The 14,785-nt window shown below is 40.6% G+C and overlaps 1 protein-coding gene across 4 annotated transcripts in view; it reads left to right on the top strand.

The window, feature by feature from the left end:
- Positions 1–14,785, top strand: part of KIFAP3 (kinesin associated protein 3) — a 151,731-nt gene that overhangs the window by 85,066 nt on the left and 51,880 nt on the right. For all 4 annotated transcript variants that reach the window (XM_038757982.1, XM_038757981.1, XM_038757983.1 and 1 more), the window contains 3 exons: positions 637–762; positions 4,557–4,655; positions 10,773–10,858. In XM_038757982.1, coding sequence (XP_038613910.1) covers positions 637–762; positions 4,557–4,655; positions 10,773–10,858 — 311 coding nt within the window. The remainder of the gene's footprint in view (positions 1–636; positions 763–4,556; positions 4,656–10,772; positions 10,859–14,785) is intronic.

Genomic DNA, 14,785 nt, shown 5'->3' with positions numbered 1-14,785 from the left:
CCTCTTCCTGTTGAGCTACACAGATTCATGAATACAAAATAGGTGTTTGCTGTGAGCTGCATTTCTATTTCAGAACCCACCACCTGACTTACAAAGCTGACTTCAGTCACCCCAGTCATTCATTCAATCGTATTTATTGAGCGCTTACTGTGTGCAGAGCACTGTACTAAGAGCTTGGGAAGTACAAGTTGGCAACATATAGAGATGGTCCCTACCCAACAGCGGACTCGGTGCAGAGCACTGTACTAAGCACTTGGAAAGTATAATTCAGCAATAAAGCGAGACAGTCCTTGCCCACAATGGGCTTACAGTCTAGAAGAGGGAGACAGACATCAAAACAAGTTAACAGGTATCAATAGCGTCATTATAAATAGAATTATAGCTATATGCACTTCAAATCAAGTAAACAGGAATTAATATGAATAAAATTGTAGATATGTGCAGATGTATGAATTATATATGTATATATGTACATATATATGAATATATGGCTATATATGATTAAAATTGTAGATATGTTGGGTGGGGAGGGGGGATAGAGCAAAGGGAGAGAGTCGGGGCGATGGGGAGGGGAGGGGGTGCAGTGAGAATGCATTGCAAGACCCTCTTAACACATTTTCCTTTTTACTCCACCAGGTTCTGCGGAAGATGACCTCGTTTTAGAAGTGGTTATAATGATCGGAACCGTATCCATGGATGATTCGTGTGCGGCCCTGTTAGCCAAATCAGGGATCATTCCAGCCCTCATTGAATTGTTGAATGGTAAATTATAACCCAGTTAGTTTGGTTTACATGGGCCAATAGACTGTTTTTCAGATTTTCATTTGGGGCTGTTTACATCAGTGAAACCTTATGTGAACTTTTCTCAGAGTTAACTTAGGAATGGTAATTACAGTCAGGGAAGTTATGTGGAAAAATAGGATTCAAAATGAATTGTGCCTGTTGGACTTGCTAGAGCCAACTGTAGCGTGACTTGCGGTCTATTGTGAGAGGTAGAGGAATTGAATGTCAGTTTTGCATCCAAAACTCCCAACTTTTTCTGTGTTCTCCCCACCTTCCCATCCTCTACACAGTTTCAGGGAAAGGCAATTTTGACCTCCAGTCCTTGCCACCAAACTATTAACTAACTGGGTAGCAGAATCCTTTGAACTGGGAAGGAACAGAATACTTGCCAGTAACATTTCAAAATTCTAACATCCTTCATCTTTCATCTCCCCCTTCATTTTTTTTCTCGCGTCTCACTTCTTAAAGTCTGATTGGGAAATAAGGATTGATTTTGATTACCCTGTTTTTGTCATTTCACGGAAGTCAGAGACTTTTCACAAATTCAAAATGGGTTAAAACTATGATCTGACCATCAACCAGTCCCTCTCTTTCCACTGATCTAAAATCCCAGATGTTTTTTTTAAGCTTCAGTCCTGTTTCATATTTGACTGAGATTCAAACTTGATGCTTCCTTAAAGAAAGTGGCCGAAACTTATTTTGAATATTGAAAGCACAGAGCTATAGATGTCAGAGAAACAGGATTAGATGGTCTTTATGTACTTATGTAAAATATGATATATTTTCTCTGGATTATGGTCCTCTCAGATCCCCCCCGCCCCTGAAAAAAGGCCACCGAAAGTTCCCAGGTTCAGAGCAATTGCCAGACCTGATAATTAAGCTTTGGATAATTAAGATCAGACCTTATTAAGATAAGGTCCTAAATTTCCTTTTGGGTACCAAGAATTGAGGCTTCAGTGAGTGACTTGCGTAACTCATGTTGACCAGGAAAAATGACTACAATCTGATCAATTATTCTTTGCATGCCACAGATATATGTTGATTACCTGGAATCTTTTGTGCAACTGCTGCTAGGTCATAATTACATTGGAATTCAAATAATAAATATCAATTTGTGTGTTTGTGGTGGCCTACATTTCCCAATCTCCATAAGGGCAGTGACTGGTTTGTTTTATGTAACCTCATCAGGACTTAGTAGTGTATTTTGCCCACAGTGTTGTACACACCTCAGTTTGTAGAATGATTTACTTCTCTATAGCTGTAATTCTGTTTATTCTGACGGTTTTGACACCTGTCTACATGTTTTGTTGTGTTGTCTTTGTCCCTCTTCTAGACTGCGAGCCCATTGTTGTGTAGGAACCGTCTCTGTATGTTGCCGACTTGTACTTCCCAAGTGCTTAGTACAGTGCTCTGCACGCAGTAAGCGCTCAATAAATACAATCGAAGGAATGAATGAATCTCTAAGTCAGCAGAGAATACAACTTGGTGTAATAAAAGTACCGGAGACTGAAGAAACTATGGAAATTGTTAATGTTCTTAAAATTGTGAAATTAAAATGAAAACCCTACTTTAGGGTTCTTTCAACACAAATTATAGTTTGGCAGTATGATGCAGAAGATCTATTTGGGGAAAAAAAATCTAATAAAAAGAAAAGCATTTTTTCAGAAGTAAAATCCCCAGAAAAGGCCTTATTAACAAGAGGGAAGTATTATAATAATTGTGGTATTTGTTAAGCGCTTACTATGTGGCAAGCAATGTACTAAGTGCTGAGGTACATACAAGATAATTTAGTCCTACATGGGGCTCACATTGTAAGTAGGAAGGAGATTAGGTATAGAATCTCCATTTTGCAGATGAGGAAACTGAGGCCCAGAGAAGTCAAGTGACTTGCTCAAGGTCACACAGTTGGCAAGTGGCAGAAGCAGGACTCAAACCCAAATCCTCTGACTCCCAGGCTTGTGGTCTTTCCACTAGGCCTTGCTGTTCCTATAACTATTATGTAGTGTTAAAAATGAATTGTTAAATCAAAATGTGAATGTTAAATTAATATTCTTGTTTAGATACAACTAATACTGAAAAGCTTTAAGTAAGTAGCCCTAAATTTCTCTAATCATTTTTCTTTCTAGATGGCTCCCACAACATATAATGCAAATTTTTCTTAGCGATGAAATGGATATTTCATCAATAGTAAACATTAACGAGCATGATGAAATTTCTTATTTTTCTAAATCCTTTCGTTTTTAATCTAGGACTGCAAAAGAGATTTTGTTCAGTTTAATCAGATTCACTATAAATTCATATGAAAGAGTATCACTGACCTATCTCTTCAATTTTCACTGAACTCTTTAGAGTTGGGAAGTTAGGAATAACATGTTGGAAATTTAGGAACAACCTTAGAATTTTGGAATAAATTATTGCTAAATTTCAAGGTAAGCAATTAGTTACTGAAAAAACTTCAACTATCAGCAGATTTTGATCATTGATGTTTCCAGAGACTTCTGTGAAAGTATATACATACACTGACAATATAGCTCCTAATCTGTCATCAAAAGATAGCATTCAGGTTAAGACCAGGTTTTGGACTACATTTGGTTAGAGCAAAATGTTTGCTAGCTTAAGTCGGGTTACAGTTAATGATACCAGCAGTTAGTCCCTGAAACTCAGTTTACCAGCAGTGAGACGGACATATGATGCTTATTGTAACCTCATTTCACTTGTGAGATATGTAGGGGGAACGGCCTTGTATATACAGAGAAGGTCAATCAGAAATTTTAAAGACTTAAAGGAACACAAGACTAAAAGTTATAATTTGGCAGTAGAATGAGAGACAGCAGTATTAAAACGAGCAGACCAACATTTGACAATCAGGAAGTTTGGGTTCTTGAGTTTCTTTTGGGAAAAGCAGCGTGGAGAGAAGCAGCATGGCTCAGTGGAAAAAGCACGGGCTTTGGAGTCAGAGGTCATGGGTTCAAATCCCGGCTCCACCACTCGTCAGCTGTGTGACTTTGGGCAAGTCACTTAACTTCTCTGGGCCTCAGTTACCTCATCTGTAAAATGGGGATTAAGACTGTGAGCCCCTCATGGGACAACCTGATCACCTTGTAAATTCCCCAGCGCTTAGAACGGTGCTCTGCACATAGTAAGCGCTTAATAAATGCCATTATTATTATTATTATTATAAAAGCAGGAGACTAAGGGAAGGTTCACTGACTGGTTCAAGTGACAAGCACATTAGTGTAAGATCCTTGTGGGCAGGGTATGGGTCTTGTGTTTCCGTCATACTTTCCCAAGAAGGCATTCAAATACTAATACTATATCTGCTATTACATGACCAACCCCGTCTTCTGTATTCATATAAGGTGGTATTTATCATCAGTTGCAAATAAGGCTTATCAGCAAGGTCTGAAAGCCTGGAATGAATGTCCCAGTCAAGAATATCATCTATCAATATGAAGAACCATGCTACTAATAATAGGTTTCGGACTTTGGGTTGAGGTATAAGATAGAGAAAGGGGTCAACAGTCAGGTTTGTCCATGACTGGTCAGCCACATTAGGGATTGTTTTGATAGTTTACTTGGGGTTTTTTTAGTGTTTGATGATGTTACACACACCCTAGAAACAAGATAAGTAATTTGACTTCTCTTTCCCCATTTCTCACTTTTCACCTCTCCTCAGGAATCCTCTAGACAAGCTGTAATCGAAGTAGATTACATCTACTGGGGGTATGAACACATAGAATTTAAACTTTAAGATCCTCTTTCTCTTTTTCCAGCTCAGCAAGAAGATGACGAATTTGTGTGCCAGATTATCTATGTCTTCTATCAGATGGTCTTCCACCAAGCCACTCGAGATGTTATCATTAAAGAGACACGTATCCTTTCTGATTACAATATATGCTTAACAGTTCCATGTATGCTGACCAGTTTAGGCCATTTGTTTTTCAAAGTACACAAAGAGTGGCTCAGTCTTTTCCTAGCTTCAGATTTGGAATTAGAGGATAAAATAGCTTACACTAAGTGATCAGTTAATTCCATAATGTGATATTTCTAGGATGAATAGCTAGAAGATGGTGTATCATGAAAAAATACTTCTTTTTGTTATTCAGAGGCATTGTTTCACTACTTCTTTCAACAGTGCTTCCCTCTTTCCCTCCCAAACAGATTTCCTTGCATGAATCAAACTGTAGTTGGAGGATGTGAAGGTGCGGGTGGGAGGGGGAAATCCTGTGCTTGGTACGGGGCTTGAATTCTGCCTGCTGTCAGCAGATGGTGGTAATAATAATAATCGTGGTATTTGTTAAGCGCTTACTATGTGCCAGGCACTTTACCAAGGATTGGGGTGGTTACAAGAAAATCAGGTTCGGGACAGTCCCTGTCCCATGTGGGGCTCACAGTCCCAATCCCCATTTTACAGATGAGGTAACTGAGGGCCAGAGAAACGAAGTGACTTGCCCGAGGTCACACAACAGACAAGTGACAGAGCCGGGATTAGAACCCATGACCTTCCGATTCCCAGACCCGGTCTATAACCACTAAGCTATGCTGCAGCAAAACCAAGCCTGCCGCCTCAGCACCCTGGAGGGTAGTGGAGGGAGGACTTCTGGAAGCTAAAAACTTGGCAGCCTTCTCAATCAATCAATCATATTTATTGAGCGCTTACTGTGTGCAGAGCACTGTACTAAGCGCTTGGGAAGTACAAGTCGGCAACACATAGAGACAGTCCCTACCCAACAGTGGGCTCACAGTCTCACAGTTCTCTTCCAAGAACCCCAGCTCCTGCTGCTTTATCCCAGTCAATTTACCTGCCTCCAAGCTGATGAAGTTGTCCGGCCCAAACTACGCCCACCCTGATCATCGTAAGTAGGTATTGCTTGTGGAGTTGGGGGTCCAGAGGATCCCCAAAGTTCCCATCTCACATTCTCAGATACAGTGGAAAAATCCTTACATATTCTACTTCCAAAGGAGGACAATTAGCTTGCCCTAAAAATCAACCAAAGTGAAACAGCAACAAATTTGTATATCAGGGAATGACCATTGCCTTATGGTTTCTCTGTTAGTCTGTAGTCCCCTTGAGGTAAGTTCAATGTTTGTTAATATAGCAGCATCAGGTTGTAAAATCATTGCTATTTTAGGGTTAAAGTCAGCTGATTTTTAAGAATTTACATGAGATGGTGCAATGGAGTTGAAATCTATTTCAGCACCATGTGTGCTCACAATTAAATGTTCATTTCCTTTAGACTAACTAAAGACTTTTCCCTTGTGTTATTATTTGTCTCCCTTTTTTCTGGGCGATTTATTTTAGGTTTGCTATTTTTTTGTGTAAATAGTAACTGCCCAAGATTAGGAAGATTGCCCCTCTTTGATATTTACTAAAAAATAGAAACACACTGGATCGTTAATTTGCCATTTTCATCTTAATCTCTCCCAGTGATAAAATTTGTACGTTTTTGCTTCAGTAGTATAGCCTTTGGCTAATTCAGACTGAAAGGCACTCTGTGAATTCCACATTATACTTATCCAATGGGGGAAATTAAGTAAAAAGCCCAGAAGATTGCAAACCAGTGCCATTATTAAACAGTAAATACTATAATATATTTGACGGCCAACGGGATTGTAATTTAACTATAAAACAAATACTTTGACAAGGGAACCACAGTGAATCGTGAAAAAGCCAGGGGCTTGTTTGCACATTGGTAAAATGCTGACTTCACTGAGATTTTGGGGGAATTGACAGTTTCTGAAGCGCAGCCTATCAAAGCTGTCTGCTATTGACATTGGTATTCTTTTGCCAAGAAATAAAAAGCTCCCAGGAGGGACTTAGGTTTGTTATTTAGACCGCACCCTTACCAAGATCAAAATGCTTCTTAAATTTAAAACAACCCCAAGGAAGCGCTATTCGGATGTATAGTGTGACAGCTACTATATCTACCTGGGTTTAACAAGTTCACTTAGGTGGTCAGTTTGGTTCTGGTATTGCTTACCCCTCCAGTCCTGCCGAGTTCCTCATAGGAAGTGATTAATTTTAAATTAAACACAGTGTCATCTTCTAGAGTGACAGCTTGGGTATGGAGTCTGAAGTTCACCAAGTTTGAACTAAGTGCAACTCTACACCAGGGAATAGCAAGAAGCAGAGAGTTGGAGAGAGTTGGGCATATGTGAAGGGAGACTGAAAGAAACTTAGGGAGAGTGAAAGCAAGAGATTTTGTGAGGGAAACGGGCACTGCACCCGGAAAGGAAAAAGCAAGCCAAGTTTCCCCCTTGTCCTCCCACCAGCCCCATATATATGCTGAGGATAGCCTATCCTCTGGCACCATTTGAGTGACATCTTTTTAAAAAGTATATCTTATATATTATTTATATTCATGTCTGCTGCCCATCTAGACTATACGATCACTGTGGGCAGGGAATGTGTCCAACAACTCTGTTGTAGTCTCCCAAGTGCTTAGATTAGTGTTGTACACACAGTAAGCACGCAGTAAATACCATTGATGATGATCCGTGAGGGTCTCCCTTCCTCCAGATTTCAGGCCCCCTGCCCCCTCTGCTAGTCTGGAACTGACTGGATCGTGGAAATCCATGCCTTGTTGAGCTTGAGGGAGGGGAAATCAGTTTGTTTCCAGCGGTGATCTAGGCATTGGGCCTGCTAGTAATATACTGTCACGTCAGTCACTTCTAATATTCCATGCCTACATTTTCTGCTCCACGTATGAGTCATTTCAATCACATAAACATTCCCAAAGGGTCCATATTTCCCAACAAGTGGCATTGGGGTTCTTCTCTGTGGGCACGTTCTGCGGCTGAACCGGCCACACGACTAAACGTTCCCAGCTGTACGTATACGCACCAGCCACCGATTGAGATACATTTGGTTTCATTCCCAAAGTTGGCAGTCCAGGTACCACACTGATGATAATCGGGATGTGCTTTCTCTGCCATTCTGCCATGTTTACACACCCAGAATATTTTTGTTCACACAGTTCGTTCTTTTAAATTATGTTTCAAGTTCCACTCCGACAAACCTTTGTTCTAAAATTTACCACAGTGTTATAGCAACACAAAAGCATTGGTCCAGTCATTATTCCTGGATCCTACTGTTTGCTGTTTTCAGTTTACTTTGAGCCTTCTTCTCCTCACAGTGAGATAATTACTAGGCTTTCCTTTGTGAAATTACCTACACTTCTTCATTCTACAGTCCTTTTCTCTGTTGCTCCTTCCGATGATGATGCTCAGTAGATGGTAGTGTTCCAATGCTAAACGGTTCCTCAGATGGGCTAATAAAAGTCAGGCTATCTCACCTTTCAACAGGTAGAAATCTTTTCAGGGTTTCAGTGTCTTTTCTTGCCTTTGCTATACAGTCCTGATTAAAACCGATCTCTTGCCAGTTAGAAAATATGGCAGGTTGAAGCGGTTTATGGATTGTATAAGAAGGTGAGAACAACCTGTAACTTTGAAAGGTAAGTGTAAAACATGCCTTAATGGTTCTCTGTAGCAGCCTTTCTTTGTCCCTTGAAAGCATTTTTCCAAGTTTACAATTCTTAGTTTCTTTTGATTAAATTCCTCCCGCAAAATCTCACTAATCTCAATTTGGAATTTGGAATTTGGAGTCAATCAGTAGTCCTTATTGAGCATTTAAACTGTGCCGAGCAGTGTGTTAAATACAGTAAAGTACAATAGAGAGAGCAGGCATGATTCCTGCCTTCAAGGAGTTTGCAGTCTAGAGGGAGAGACAGAACAAATAAATTACAAGTAGAGAGAAGCTGTAGGGTGTAAAGATATGTACATCTCCTCTTTGAACTTTTTCATTATTCCCCTTGAGAGTTTTCTCTTTCCTTTGGCAGCAGTTTGGTATGCAACAAGTTCTTGTTTTTGTTTTGTTTCTTTTTTTTGCGGTGGAGGGAGGGGGTTATTCTACATAGGCGTATTAGGAATGATGATGCTAGAAAGGAGTGATTCCCAAATCTGGGAAGTCTTCTCATGTAGAGCTAACTCTGATGAAGAAATTCAGCATGTATGTGCAGACTTCATCTACAGTGAGTGAAGCCCAAGGCAAGTCTGAAAGAAGCAGAAGACCTTTGTTAATGAGTTTAGGAAATAATCTGTAGAGGGAGAGTTGTTTAATAGTGACATGAGCATAGTCAGCCAGGATTCCATGGAGACTTGGGACTTGGGGTGAGAAGGAAAAGGAAAGCTGCCTTCACTCTCTCCTGTACTTTTTCTTTCTGAGAGGTGCTGATTGTTTTATGCAGCCCCCTACTCTATGGCCCACTAATGGCATTCCTTATTTCCAGAGTAGGGGGCTGCGTGAAACAATACCGTCGTCCCCAAACTTATCCTGGACCTATTGATCCTGGACCCCTCCTGGACCTATTGATATTTTTTGTCTGCATAATTTCATGTAATAGCAGATAACATGACTGGGAGAAGGATTTCATTTTGTTCCTTTGTTCCTTTTGAACCTCCCACCCTCAGACTTCAGTGACTGCCACCTTATTGTGATATTATGGAATTTGGAAAAGAATAATTCTGTGTTCACCCAGTCACTCGTCATGATTTTGTAGGATTCAGTTGGACCCCTTTACAGCCTTTATCTTTTCAGACTGAAGAATCCAAACTCTTTCCGTCTGTCTTCATAAGCAAGCTTTTCCATTCCCCTTATGATGATGATAATAATAATAATTGTATTTAAGTGCATACTAGTGCCAAGCACTGTTCTAAGCAGTGGGGTAGATACAAGCTAATCAGGTTGTCCCACATGGGGCTAACAGTCTTAATCCCAATTTAACAGATGAGGGAACCGAGGCACAGAGAAGTTAAGTGACTTGCTCAAAGTCACACAGCTGATAAGGGGCAGAGCTGGGATTAGAACCCACGACCTCTGACTCTCAAGCCCATGCTCTTTCCAATAAGCCATGCAGCTTATCTTGGTTGCCTCTTCCCGGTCTTTTGTTTATTGTCGTGTTTCTACCCCTACTGTGTTACACAGTGCTTGGCCCCCAAAAAGCACTCAGGAAATACCAGTATTATTATTATTTTCCTCTTTCTTTCATATCCATTTTCATCTTATTTTTAGCTAGTCTTTTTTCGCTTTCTAGACTGAACTGTAATTTCATTAACCTAACATGACATGTCTGAGGGCCTAGCCGCTGAGAAAACCTTACTCCTCTTGCTCATGGTTATTTCATGGGGAGTTTCCGTGTTAGAATCTTCACTCAATTAACTTTTACTCTTTGTGGAAGACAACTGTTGACTTAGAAACATACCTATGGAATCTAGCTTTAATAAGTTCAGCTTGAATCCCTTGATTTCAGTCTCTTTGTAAATGAATTTCCTGGCAGAGTTTCAGGTTTACCACGAGTTACATTTTGGATGAAATAAGATCCACCCGATGATATCAGAAATAAGATGTCTTTAAAAAAAAATTCAGTATTAAATGCTATTTTGGACTTCTCAGATGACTGTCATCATTCTGTTTCTATCTCCTGAATTCCTTAAGTGCAACAGGTGGTTCTATTTATCTTCCTAAAATAAGGTTTGTTTTAAGTAAACCATTGAAATGCATTTTATAACTTAGAGCTGTAGATCAGATATGTAGATATATGACTATGTGCTCATAAATTCACATCATTTGACATTATTTAAGATAAACCATTTAGAAGTTAGTCTTTTATGCCTTCTCAAGTTTTAAAAATATATTAAGAAGTTCTACAAGGGAAGCAATTTAGTAAAACATTTCAGTCTGTTTAATGTATTGTCAAATGTTTGGGTTTCCCACAATTTATTCCTCCAACAAAATTGAGCTATTTCTTTTCATCAGTATGTTGTATGTAGTGCTCTTTTTCAGCACATGCCATATTCAAAGATTCTGCTCAAGTTTCATGTTTGTTTCTAGTTAAAGAAGATTACCAATTAATGCTACTTTCTTTTTCAAGTATTTGACAATCCTTAGCCAATTGGAAACCACTTTGCATTCTTTAACCATTTTTACCCAGAGGCTCCAGCTTATCTTATAGACCTGATGCACGATAAAAATGCCGAGATCCGTAAAGTCTGTGATAACACATTAGATATTATAGCGGTAAGTAATTACCTCTTCCACTTGAAGAGGGTTCTTTCACATCATGTATTTGCATGCTGAGAAGGAAAATCGTGCACTTCGTTGCATTGTGCTAAATTATTTTCATAAGACATTTTTATGAATTGAAAATGAATTCCACTTGCAAGGTAGAGCTACACTTGGCTCATTTTATCCTATAAGCAATGCAAATACAGAACAACTTTGCCTTTTATTAAAGTTGGGGAAATATGATCCCGGTTAAATTCAGGTTTTAAACATTGTTAAAAACTTTGCTTCCCAGTTCAGTTAGCTTTTAAATGTCCTACCTTTACTTGAAAAAGCACTCAGGGTTGGGGTTAGGTGACTTTTTGTTGTTTTTAGAACTACTTTTATTTGGGGTATTTTTCTTGTTTAGTACCCATCGTTCCTAGGGTTGGTTGTGAGTTCTGTTAATACCAGTGTTCAGTTGAAGGGGTTCAGTAGACCCTTTTAATAATAAGTGTTGGAAAATCACCCCCAATTCAGTAATTCAATCAAGTTTCTATGATTTTGCTACTCTGCTATGCACTAAGTATCATGCCTAACCTTAGTCTTGAGTGTCATCTATTCAGTCTGTGAACTAAACCTTCCTAGTCTGGGTCAGGGATCTTTAAGAAACTGTGTTACAGAAATGGTAGGGGTGAATGGTAAATGGTCCCTACCCTTTTATATCAATACCAGTATCAATACCGTCGAGACTGTATGCTCGATATGGGCAGGAAGCATGTCTGCTAACTCTTTGGTATTGTACTCTCCCAAGCACTCAGTTCATTGTTCAGCGTCTAAAAAGCACTCAATAGATACCATTGATTGAATGCTAAATCAGTGCAGCAGCATATCCTTGTGATTTGAGATCTTCGAAAAAGCAGAAACAGCTATAAGAAATTCAACTGGCAGGGTAAGTATGGCTCCCTTGAGCTACAGCTTGTCTAACTAAGTTAGTCGCAAATGAAACAAAAAGCTGGGCAGTATTCCAAAGTATTTCATCTGCTTGGGATGAACCAATGGATCCATTCGCAGCGTGCATTTAAAATATGATTTACCTACTGACCATGTGGCTTGGGGTGGGGGAAAGAAAGCAAAGCCTGAGGCTGAACTCAGATATCATCACTGAATAGTTAATAGAACCTATGTAACACCACCCTATCATATATCTTGTAATAGGGCAGATCTGTCTTTTGGTTCTAAAGTTTGCTCACTCTAAGCAGAAGCATGTAGAGAAATTAGATGGAATGGAATTGAAAGTACTCAATTTGTTGATGGAAAATAAAAGAAAAAATAAATTGTACTCTTGGAGAGGCCTGCTGGGTATTTCCAGTGCTAACTGCCTGCCTTTCAGGTTAATCAATCAGTAGTATTTATTGAGAGCTTATTGTGTGCAGAACCCTGCACTAAACACTTGGGAGAATACGATTCATCAGTGTTGGGTAGACACGGTCCCTGCCTGTGACACATGAACTGGCTAAGGATGGTCTGAACTGCCGTGGCAAAGAACCAAACTAAATTCCTTCCCTTTTTTGGTTAATCGCCTGTGCCTGTGAAGAAAGGTGATTACACTTAGATGGATAGAGATGAGGAGGAAGGTTTGGCCAGTGGAAAGAGTAAGGATCTGAGAGTCAGGAGACCTGGGTTTTAATCCCAGCTGTGCCATTGGCGTGGTGTAACCTTGGGCAAGTCACGTAACTTTTCTGTTCTTCAGTTTCACCACCTGGAAATGGAGATTAGAGGCCTGCTCTCTGTTCCTTTTAGATGGCGAAAGCTATCTGGGGCAGGCATGTATCCCAAGCTCATTATTTTGTCCATGCACACAGTGCTTGGCATATCACAGGTGGTTAATAACTACCCCAGTTTTTGCTCTTATTGGTTGCCCTCCATCTGGTTCCAACCTCAAAGCTGGTAACATTTTAGCTACTAGCAACCTGTGAATCAAACTTCCATGAGAAGGAAACTGGCAGTGAGAGTGATAGCAGTCTATAATGCTAGAGTCTTAACCTGGGAGCCCGAGGGAGAAGTGTGGGGGTGAGTTGAAGGTAACAGCCCGATACTACAAGGGAGCCAGGGCATGGGCTCTTCTTCATCCCCACCTTGGTGAATCATCCTGCTCTCCAGATTTTTCTTTTTTTTTTTTCTTATGGTACTTGTTAAGCACTTAATGTGTTCCAAGCATTGTTCTGAGCAGTAGGGTAGATACACGATAATCAGGTTGGGCCCAGGCCCCATCCCTCATGGGGCTCACGGTTTAAATAAGAGGGAGTAGGATCTAATCCCCATTTTACAGATGAGGAACCGTAGACACAGAGAAGTGACTTGTCCAAGATCACCCAGCAGACAAATGGTAGAGCCAGAATTAGAACCCAGGTCCTCAGGCTCCCTAGCCCATGCTCTTTCCGTCAGGGCAAAGCGTTTCTCTTCTTCAGGGACAGAGCAGAGTGGGAGGGAAAACACCAGTCGGGTTACCGTTTAGACACTAGCAACCACTTACTTGTCCTGGTTCTTGGTTTCCTTATGTGCCTGGCACTGCACGGGACCAACAAATTTAGTTATGTAGCTGAGGTTATTAGAAGCACCCAGGCCAAATGGAAAGATGCCAGGACTGGGAATTAACACACCTGGGTTCTTTTCCCTCCTCCATCTGCTGTGTGACCCTGGGCAAGTCACGTACCTTCTTCTCAGCCGCACTATCCCCATCGGTGAAATGAGATTGAAATTCCCTTTCTCCTTCTTCCTTAGCCCCATGTGAGACAAGAACTGGATCCAATCTGATTATCTTGTATCTACCCCAGCGTTTAGCCCAGTGTTAACAGTTTAATGTATGTTAGTAACATTATCATCATCATTACTATTACGAGGTTGAGGATGATGTCATGCTCCGTCTCCACAGAGGAAGGAGTTTGAGGGGATGGATATAATGGTATTGAGGACGATTTCATTTATATATAAGGTGATTTACCTACCGTCAAAAACAATTAAATACTGGGAAAATGTATAAAGAAAGGTCATAGAATCTCCACCCTTGGAAGTTTTTAAGGATTGGGCAGACAACCGTTTTTCTTCCGTGGTTTATGTGTAGTCCAGTCAAGACAAAAGGCTCTACTAAATTATCTCTCCTGAGGTTCTGCCCAGCTCTAGAATTCTGCACTTCATTTTTCTCAGCCTACGCCTGGTTCCTGTAACAGTGAAGAGTCTGAAATTTGTGGAGCATTTTCATCCTTTAGGGCAACTTATTTTCAAGGAGACAAACTCCTCTTTCGCGCAGTACTGGCATAGTGTGTTTGGAATAGCACTGAGGAAAATTAGATGCCTTGCAAGCCTTGGGGAAATATGCTTTCTATACTAAAGTAATTGTCACAGAAATTATGGAAATGTTACACTAGTGATGATTTGTTTAATATAGCTTGGCTCAAGTCTGTCATTGATGAATCGAAACAGATGTGTTTCTTTAGTACAGCATGTACCACTGAGGATTACCACATGACGAGGTGATGCGGGCTTTGTGACCACCTCCCTAAGCCATCCTTAAATAACTGGGGTACTCTCATGGTTGGGGGGCTCCCCGGGAGTGTAAACCCTGACCCTTTTATTCTGGAAGGAGCCCATAGGAGGATTCTGGTCCAATACTTCTTCCCCTAGGAACCACAAGATTTCCTAGGTGCCTCTCAACAGATACGGATCAAACGGAGGAATCGCAGTATCTGCTTCTAGAACTCAAGGCTCTGGAAGGCTCCTCTCAGATAGGGAGAAGTTTTGTTCCCCTGGGAAGACTTTCAGAGTTTCAGGAGTCCCCGCAGAAAAGCAGCATGGGCTAGTGGATCGAGCACAGTCCTGGGAGTCAGAAGGGCATGGTTTCCAATCCCGGCTCTGCCACTGGACTGCTGTATGACCTTGGGCAAGTCACTTCACTTCTCTGGG

This window comes from Tachyglossus aculeatus, chromosome 16 (genome assembly GCF_015852505.1).
Source record: "Tachyglossus aculeatus isolate mTacAcu1 chromosome 16, mTacAcu1.pri, whole genome shotgun sequence".
NCBI lineage: Eukaryota > Metazoa > Chordata > Mammalia > Monotremata > Tachyglossidae > Tachyglossus > Tachyglossus aculeatus.
Note: the sequence above shows the minus strand (reverse complement) of the source record. Positions and strands in the feature narration are given on the sequence as shown.